The sequence below is a fragment of the Anopheles merus genome, chromosome X (genome assembly GCF_017562075.2).
Source record: "Anopheles merus strain MAF chromosome X, AmerM5.1, whole genome shotgun sequence".
Taxonomy (NCBI): domain Eukaryota; kingdom Metazoa; phylum Arthropoda; class Insecta; order Diptera; family Culicidae; genus Anopheles; species Anopheles merus.
The window spans coordinates 4691890-4701896 of record NC_054081.1 but is presented as its reverse complement, the minus strand read 5'-3'; the positions used below and the strand labels follow the sequence as shown (position 1 = coordinate 4701896).

The window sequence follows — 10007 nt, the reverse complement described above, 5'->3', positions numbered from 1 at the left end:
CAGCAAAAAAAAAAACCCCTCGGCCCGAAAAAAAGCCGAACCTTCAATAAAACCCTGAACTCTGAGGTACGGCGGCGTCTAACGAGATTTGGAATGTGCTGTAGTTTGCAGGCTCGCGGGGGCGGGAGCACAGGAGGGCTTCGGGTTTCGGAGTTGGGGTGACTGGGAGCAATTGCAGCAAGCGGTTAGGCCTGTTGAGCCTGGGAGAGCACAGCGCTCGTGCACGGCGAGAGTGAGTGCAGTCGTGGACAAAACGGTTTGCTGCCGTGTCGTGTGTTTTCGTGTGTCCACCGTCCGGCTGCACTGGTGTGTTCCTGGTGGTTGTGATGATGTAATGTATCTCTGTGTGCGTGTGTGTTGGTAGAGTCCTTGCGCACCTATAGCGGCGCGATGCAAAAAAAAACCCCAAAAAACAAGGCATTCAATGCTCCCCATATTTCAGCTGATCTGGGATTTCATTGGGACATTTGGAGTAGACGCTGGCCGAAGCTCAACTGGTTGTTGTTGCAAGCTAGCTACGAGTTCCCAGATTTTGAGCAATGCTTGGGGAGCGAAGTCCATTCCCAGAACTAACAGACACTGGGAATTGGGAAGTTCTCAATATTCTGTGATGCTCCATACCAACAAGAATCATCAAAATTTCGCAAACTTTGAACAACTCTTCCTAATGTGAACCTTCTACCTTGCCATTGCAGGATGCCTGAGGACTGATTTGCAGTAAAACCAGACACGACACCACCGGAAGCGAACTCCCCGTGTGCCTAGGTGGTGAACATTCTCGTAAACAAAAACCTGTGCGTGAGTGAACAGTGTGCTCCAAAGAAGACAGCCCCCAATCGTTGTTTTTGGGACAAACAGGTTGAATGGTATTGGAAATTGCCTGTCCAACATCGGTACTAGGGAACGAGAACGTGTGATAATGGCAAATCGCTGGTAGAAGCAGTAGTTGGGAGCCGGGAAAGCAACCACCAGCAGCGGAAAAGTCAAACAGCTGCCCGGAAGATAGTTAGTTGGCGGGTCTGCGAGAGACAAACGAGACAACGAACCTGCGACAACAACCAACCAACAAACCGGGAGGAGGGCGAAGAACCAGAATATCCCAGTGTGATATTGTGTCCCGTGTGTTTGTGTATGTGTGTTCCGTAGTGCTGTGAATGTGACGTGTCTGGGAAGGACCCTTTTTTGCTGGAACCAGGGTTGTGCTACGCAAAACAAGCAGTGCTACGGGGCTAGTGGCGCTAGTGCACCGTTTGGGGTACTCGCGGGCCTCAACTTCAACCACACACACTGCGAGCTGCCTGCCGTCAACCGAGCTTTGCCTCGCAACCGCAACCACCCACACACCCACACTGCCACACCATGCCAGTGAAAAAGCAAGGTAAGTGTCGGAGGACCTCCACTCCCGATCGCTAGGGCGGATGCGTTATTTATTGAAACCCTGCACTCCACCTACACTGGTCGGGTGCGCTTTCTGTTTGCTTTTGTTCTATCACGGGAACCGGGTATGGTGGGTACTTTTATTATGCTGCTCTCTATTCTTTTTGCCCACACACTGCCCCTTTGGTCCGTGGCTCGAAACGGGGTCGTGGAGTTGTCAATGCGCGTTAGTTACCGTTTGCTGTCTGTTCCCGCCGTGCTGCGGGGCGGATAAAGCTGTTAAGGAGCAGGGTGGGAGGGGTCGGCAAAATTAGATTACATCTGATATGGAAATAAAATCAAGTGCTTCATTGTGTACGTGGGTGGGTGTGTGTACATGTCCGTGCTATAACCCCCAATCCGCACTCTTTCTCCGGGAACTGCTCTGGGAGTGCACCGGGCGTGCAAACGGTGGCATTGGGAGGGCAAGGGTTTCGCTAGAAAAAGATCAGAAATTTAATTATGCAGCATCCATCGAGTATCCCCAACACAACCGAAACCACATAACCACACACACACACATACACACACGTGTTGTGGTGTTAAACTTTCTCTACCCCAGAACCGTGTTTTGGACCTACTCCGAAAGCAGACCCCACGATGTCCTGGCTGCTTGTGTACCGATGTATGTATAGTTTTGCTGCTTTGTTTTCATTCGGACGACCAAGTAGGCAAAGTATGGCGCATAGTGCGATGCACGATGGGTAGTGCTGGGGCAGGCCTGGGCAAGTCATCGGTATCCGCTTTTCAAGGGAGTCACCGGATCCAAAGCTTTTAACTACAGTTCAGGCAGCGAGATATCGACACTTCGCAACCCGAAGAGGTGTGGGAATCATGGCAGGATGTTTGTATTGGAGAAAGAGAGAGAGAGAGAAAGAGAGAGAGAGAGAGAGCAAGAGAAAAAGAGAAAGAGTTAAATCCAGTGCAGGCTGTCGGATATCTTGCAGAACCGGTGGTGCATGTGTTACACCCACCTTCCAGCACCATAAGCTGGCTTATAAACGCATACACAAACACACACACACACACATCAGTGCAGTCGCTCGTATGAAGTGTTAGTTAATCCCACTACTGGCTACTGTTATGTAACTTGTCGCTGCCATCATCGTACATCGTTTTACGGGAGTGGACTGTTTTGAGTCCGACGGGGCGGTCCGATGTAGGGTGTGTGTTGTGGGTTGCGAGGGGTGTGCAAATTATACACAATTTTGCTGTTTGAATGCCAACCCACCCATTCCCCTTCAATGACAGTACAGGATAGGTACTATATATGGAGCCCTTTAATGGCCGGAGCCTAGAATCCATTGCTTTGGCACACTCGAAACGATATGGCTTTGTCTGTGCAAAACACCCGTGTATATGAACCCTTTCGAACACATACAAACACACACACACGTATATCCACCAGTGTACGACATCCTTGATCAATTATTACCCGGCTGACAAAGGCTGGGAGTTTGGGGTTATTATCACGGGCTGGCGAGAATAATAAACGCCTTCCGACGCAAACTCGACCGAACCATTTCCCCGTTTATGACCCAGTTTGCTCACTCAAGGATCCACTCGCTCCCTGGTCCCTATTTTTGGAGCGGGGGTTGTTTTTCGGGGAGGTCCTATCAATGCACAAACTGTGGGAATGCGCAGCCAACAAACGAACAAGGTGTGCAGACTCCCTATCCGATACGAAACGCCTCTTTTCGAACTCACTGGAATGTAGAATGATTCGAGAAACGAAACGGCACCATTAGCGGGCAGAAAAACACTTCCCGCGGCGGATAAGCGGCTTGCTGGCAGATATGATACATGAGACTCACGGGCAACGCTATCGAAAATCTGGGCCGTGGTAAATGGGCGTCGCGAACCAATTCCATGTAGGAGGAAGTTGAGTGCTGCCGGGAAGCGATTAACTCCTGCTGATCCCCCGTCAGTCTGATGTCAAAAACTATCTGAGTGTTGGAACTGTTTGAATTGAGGTTATAACACCACTATACGGGAATTCCGATCTGCAGTGAAGCTATCGGATGACTTTAAAATGTCGGGCACGTTAATCCAAAGCTTGTTTGATTGTTTTTTTAATAAGCTTTGTTTGCGTGTACAGAGCACACTAAATGATCTCATCAGTGTACGAAAAGATGTTGATTGTCTTGTGGCAGAAGGTTGGCAGAAGAGAGTTGCTGTTTTTGTCCTCATCTTCAAGGATTAGATTGCAGGAACATATTGATTGCCTAAACATTGTTTCTCGAATACTTCTTAAAATTTTTAACTCAAATGCTTCTAATGTCTTACCGGATTTCAAACGTAAGTGCGTCATCTATGCTAGGCAAACTGCACACCGTCAACTATGTGTAGTTGTCTTATGTCTGCTAGGTAATGTGTAACTGCAGTTGTCATCACGATCTTGATGATGATGATTAGTTTCTCAGTATATATGAATATAAGAATTATAAAAAGAAAAAAAACCTAAGTTTGAGACGCTATAGGTGCAAGACACGCACATGTACAAGTAAACATTAAAATTCTTCTTGGGGAAGTTAAATAAGATACATCAGGTTATCCTGCTGGGGAAGATAGTGCCCTGGAATTACCCGTTGATAACAGTGGAACTGGCCACATGCATGTCGCAGTTGTGTCCTGATAAGTGGTGCGACAGATTAATCAGTTGGTTCTTGGTGAGATCAATGTATTCCTGAATGTAGCTATGTTGGTCGTCTTGGAGGTGTGCACGACTCACTGGGTTCTTCTGAGAGTTATCCAATGCCACTCCTTGCTCGATTTTTGTTTGATAAACCAACCCTTTTTAGTATCACCTTTGTAATACTATCTGCAAAACACTTCCGTCTTTCTCAAACTTCTATTGGGGTAAGAGGTGAGACTTATCATCATCATGTAGGATAAGGGACAAGTGTATTTGTAGCATAAGTCAAATAATCGACAGTTCCTATATCTCAAAGTAGACCCGATACTGTCAGCTTGTGGATTGTTCAGTTGTTCGTGAAACTAGACGTTGAATCCATTCACCAAACTGCAACGCAGACAGGTCTTCTATAACCAAACCCTCTTCTCGACTGCTCAAATTCAGGATTCTTTCTGTAGGAAGTTCTGATGAAAATGATCCATTATATCATACTAAAATTGTAATAAGCTAGTACGTGCAAGGTTCACAGGATGGGCACAACACTCAGCTTAAATTCGACTTAATCGCCGGCGGAGTTACGAGGAGTTCATTTGCAGTGGTACAACAGCACGCACCGTACCGTACTGACACCGTACTGGAAGTTTGCTCTAAAAATGAGCTTGTACTAGGATTGCGCTAAACCCCATCGTCTCCCCCCCCCCCACGTTTGATGTCGAGCAGTGCACCGTACACGAGACTGAAGCGTTCATTCGAGCGTCATCCTTTTTCCATCACACGTTCAAACAGCCTGAACGGTTCTGAATGGGACAACTCTTTTCAGTTCACAGAATCGTTTCGTTTACGCCTCACTTTGAGCATGTGTGTGTGTTTGTGTATGTGCTGGTACATTTTTTTTTCACAACGCAGAAAACTTTACACTCCACAGAGAGTGAACATTGCTTTTATGAGACACTTCAAACCATGCACTGCGCTTCCCGGCTGTCACAAAGTGCCCACATCGGGCGATCAAACGGGCCGTACAGAGCTTCTCCCATGGAACGTTGCACAAAGCCAAAGCCAAAAACAATCACCCCGACAGGACACCAGCGATACTGGCGACACTCTGTTTGCCAAGCGGGGTGGCAAACTGGGACAAGAACACTATCGATAGGTGTACAAACGAACACACGCCTTTTATATCCATCGATCCTACCGACAGCACGTCAGCCGTATCGTCGTATTGTGCTGCCGACGGATACGATGTCGGGGGAAGGAAGCTGGAATGGCAACGTCATGCAGCCCCGAGTAATCAATGACCACCACAGCCCGCGAACGTCCATCTGCCGCGGGTCGTCGTGCAACACTCTACAGGGTGAAGCGCACGGGAAGCGCCACACCACTACCACTGCACCTGCTGCACAGTAGCGCCCCCTGTGCGAGAGTGTGCTTGAAAAGCTGCGAAGCTAAAAAGTTGTCACGTTTCGCTGCCGGTACGCCGGTACGTACAGTGTGCTCGCTGGCGTAGCGTAACTGCTTCCTGTGCAGTTCGTCGTCGTTCGGTCGTCGTACCCCAGTGTCTGTTTTATATTATTATTATTTTTTATTATCATCTTGCACTGGTTGCAGGTTTTACCGTGCACCGTGCAGGCGGAGATGCAGAGCACATTGGTTGTGCGGGCGACCATGATGGTTCTAATTTTAAGTTTAACGAAACCACACCACACCTCCGGGAGCGGGTTAGCACCTGCACACCTGTTGTGGCCGGTGGGAGATATTGATCCCGGGCAAAAGGGATCCGTGGCGGCTGCAGCGTGTCCCTTGTCAGCCTACTCCTAGTGACAGATTCGGACAGGTTGGGTGGAGTCAGGATGTGAGGGTAGACGAGTTTGTTTGTTTCGGCAGAGTCGCCTCACCTCAGACCTTTGCTTGGATCGATATCTGCCATCCATCCGTTGGGAATGCCCAAAAACTTTACTCGCCCTTTCACATGTCCCAGCAGCCGCAGGATTGCTCGGGATGTGTGGCTGCCAGTTTGTCACGCTACGTGTTGCTTTGTAGCGCGAAAGGTTCAGGTCCTTTCCTTTGGCAAAAGTGAAACCGAAAAAATGCCCCCATTAACCTTACGAAAGCGACACTAGCGCACTGCATCTCGGCTCGCTTTCTCTCTTCTTCTTTTCACGTTGGATTAGTTCCCAGCGTGCTATATACGTCGGACATGTTTGCGCTCCTTTGCCTAGACGTTCGTGTGCCGAACCTTAAACTTGGCTAACGGATAAAAATAAATCTCTCTATCTCTCTCTCTCTCTGTCCCCCTAAATGACCGCATTTTCGTTATGTCCAAGACATGCGGTAACTTCCTCCACATACACACACGTAAGAGTGTATTGACGTCTGCGCCGTCCCGCTGCGGCGTTGCGTGCGCTCGTGTAGGTGTAGAGTGTCCAACACTAACGCTAACGTGAATGCGTTGCTATTTTTGGGTCCTCTTCGCTCCCCCCTTAATACTCAAAAGGGACCACAGGGAGTGGACACAAGAACATGACCAGCATTAACCAGTAAAACGGTGGACGAGGTGGTGCGGACGCAATGCAAGCCCGGATTACAGCGTGTGTTGTGCACCGAACAATAGGTAATAACGTTGAGCTCTCGGGAGGGGAGGGCAGGCCGACGAAGGACTAACACAGAAAAACTTCAACAAAAATCCACTCGCTGCTCGATTCCTTCCCGGCCTTGAGTGATAGGTTTGTGGGTGAGAGAGATTGAAAGAGAGCTAAAGAGGAGTGCGAGCGTCCAACGCCAAAAATAGAACCTCCCTCCTCCGCCTTTGCAACCGTACCGTACACACAGCGAGCAGAGGCGGGCAGAGCTCTAGACAGGTGGCGTGTATGGGCGGCCTTCGTGTTAATTGAGCGCATTAGCTACGTCACTCGATTCGCTTTTTCGTTCTATTTACTGTTCATGTTCTCTCTGGTTTCACGCGTCTTTCCCCCGTCTTATCGGCTACATTTTGGAGGCAGTTTTGTGTAACCGATTTCTTTCCCGTTTTCGTTCCGCAGAGGCACACCGGGCACTGGAGCTGCTGGAGGACTACCATTCCCGTCTGTCGACGCCGCAGGACCGGGCCCTGCGCAGCGCGATCGAGCGCGTTATCCGGATATTCAAATCGCGCCTATTCCAGGCGCTGCTCGGTAAGTGGTGTTGCGCACGTTGCCTACCTTGCAGGCGGCAGCAGGCAGCAGCCGCAGCGTGCAAGCTGTTCAATTCCATCTAGCTGGCTGTCGGTGTTGGAGCAGGGAAAGTCACACTAGATAATGGAATGCACATGTCGTGGAAACGGCCGTTGGAGTTGTTCCGAGCTGCACAACAATCGGTCCTATTTATAGCCCTGCAATTAGCCTGATAGAAAGAGAGATGTACTCGGCCATGGCAATATAGGCGTGCGGAAATGGACATCACTGTTGGAGTCTCACACAAACACATAGCCTGGTCAAGCCAATTGAGGCCATCGTCGGGGCCGGAAATTGGGTAGAAGCATCGTGTCATGTGAAGCTGCAGCATCAGCATCCTCCCCCACCTCCTCGAACGGACAACGGTACATGGGACTTCATTTGCGTCATTAAAAATAGCCCGTAATGTTGGTCCAATTTCTTCGAACCTTCGACACACAAACGGCGTCGTGCTTTATCATGTCGTGGGAGGAAAATGCATTACAAAAAAAAAAGAAAAACTATACCAAAACTCCTACTTCCTCATTCGTGCGATGGTTCCCTCTTCATCTCAACCAACGTGAAATGAGATGCAAAAAAAGAGCACAGATTGAGGCGCTCCGAGCATCGGGGACTAGCACATCCGAGATGCCATCCGGTTGTTTGTGATCGATTTTTTTTTCTCTACCCCATCTAAGGGCTGTGAAGGATCGAATGGCGAACGCGCAAACACTGCACTGGATGCTGCCCGGTGTCCTAGATACCGAGCGGAAACCGGAAAGCAAGCGCAACCAAGCAAGACTCCTAAAAAGAAGAACGACAACGACTCACAATGTGGAGCCTGCCATTCGACATTGTGCTACTGGAGGGAACTTCTGCCTCAATCCTATTACCCACACGCACACATGGGCCGCCTGCCTAGTGAGGGAGATAAAACTTTCTCGGAACATCCATCCGGTCCCAGCCTTCAACTGACAGATGCAAACTCTGCCGTCGCTGAAACAGTCGTCCGAACACACGGAACTAAGTGGATGCCGCATTGTGTCTGTGATGATGTAGTACAACTGCTACCTGCTGCTAAGTGTTCGGTGAATGAATTCATATTTCCCATGCAACGCGAAAGAGACATCAATCCATCCTGCGCCAGTGCCTGCTGTCGGCTTCGTCTTGACGTTTGCTCCACTGTTCTGCTACTACTGCTACTACTGCGACAGTCGAACTTTCACGCTGTTTTTTTTTTGTGTCTCTTTTCTGTTTTTACCTCCACGCAGATATACAAGAGTTCTACGAGCTGACGCTGCTGGACGAATCGAAAACGGTGCAGCAGAAAACCGCAGAGACGCTGCTGATTGCCAGCAAGTGGGAGCAGGACAATGCCATCAAAGCGAACGAAGTAAGTAGTGGTGGTGCTAGCAGTCATATAGCAGAGTTCAGTCAAGGAGTGCGCTGTTGCACACGCAAAACAAAAAAAATGGGGACACCCGACCAGCTCGATCAGAACTCGAATGTGTTTGCTTTTATCTCGAGCAAAACCGAACCAGAAAGGTCGCCAAGCAATTGTTATAAAATTAGAACCGTGTTGGCCAACAAATGGAGCATGGTGGTGGTGTGGCTTCCCATTTGCTGGCTGGCTGGCTAGCTGGTGCGCGGGCACGGGACGGAGTGTGGGCCAATGCTTGGTGCGCTAGCTCGTCTGCTACCGATCATTATTTAAGCCCGTGTGTGCTGTGTGTTTGCGCTGCAAATTAATAACAAGCTCATATGTCTGTCCGTACTTCTGCACCGTTTCGCTCTCCGTCTGCGTTCTACCCGGCTGCCGTTTCAATTTCAGCCCAGCCCCAACCCAGATTGGGGAGCAGTGAGCGGTAGTTTTTGAGGGCGATATTCTAGCCGAACAGTTTCGCTAGCTAGCAGGCCGACCCGACCCGAGAGCGAGCCGCAGTCGCCCATTGCACTCGCCGCGGGGTTGCTTACGGGCAGCGCAACACAAACAAATCACGCTGCCGCCTCTTTGACAGCAGGGCTTGGCAAACCGTTCTGCCTGTAGAATTATTCAATGCAGCTGCTCTGCTAGATTTCTACCAAAAATGTGTTGAATGATATTTTAACATTCTTTTTACAACAATTTACTTGCAGTCAGATGGACAAAAATTGCATAAATGCATTAAAAAAAGAAAAACAAATAATTTTGAGCATAACTTCAGGCGCTCAGAAAGGCTGATTAGTTGGTATCCGTTGGTTTTACACTCTTTTGTTGCCTGAATACTATGAAGAGGATAGAAAAGGTGCTGGGCGGGAGGAAATACGACATCTAGGAGGAGAGCCTAGCTTTTTTTATAATAAATATTATTGTATAGTTTTGAGTTGACATTCGCGCCATGCAAATATTCATTTGGGACTTGTTAGTCTAATGACACCATAAGATTTCATTTTATGAAATCTAATACTTATGCAAGCGGAAACATATAGACTTATTTTAGACTTTATCTGGAACTTTTTCTTGATGATTATAATTTCTTGATAACTAGAAGTTTTTGAACAAATAAAAAATGCTCCATTCATTCTTCTGTTCCTTCTAAAGCATTCTAATTGATATGAAATAGCATCGAATGCTTTTAACATGGTTGCTTAGCGTTTAACGACAGGGTTGTCTATCCTGCTTTAAAAATCTGTATTCTATATCTATATTTAAATATCTATACAGATTGAACCAACTCACTGATAGCCAAAGATCATTAGTGAATATGTGTATAAATGAGAAAAAAATATTG

General features: G+C 48.3%; 1 protein-coding gene across 1 annotated transcript in view; it reads left to right on the top strand.

Annotated features, from left to right (window-relative positions):
• The first annotated feature begins 6574 nt into the window (after positions 1–6574).
• Positions 6575–10007, top strand: part of LOC121597080 (disks large 1 tumor suppressor protein) — a 38292-nt gene continuing 34859 nt past the window's right edge. The window contains exons 1-3 of the mRNA XM_041922595.1: positions 6575–6659; positions 7087–7218; positions 8508–8629. Of these exons, the coding sequence (XP_041778529.1) occupies positions 6617–6659; positions 7087–7218; positions 8508–8629 (297 nt within the window). The 5' untranslated portion in view covers positions 6575–6616. The remainder of the gene's footprint in view (positions 6660–7086; positions 7219–8507; positions 8630–10007) is intronic.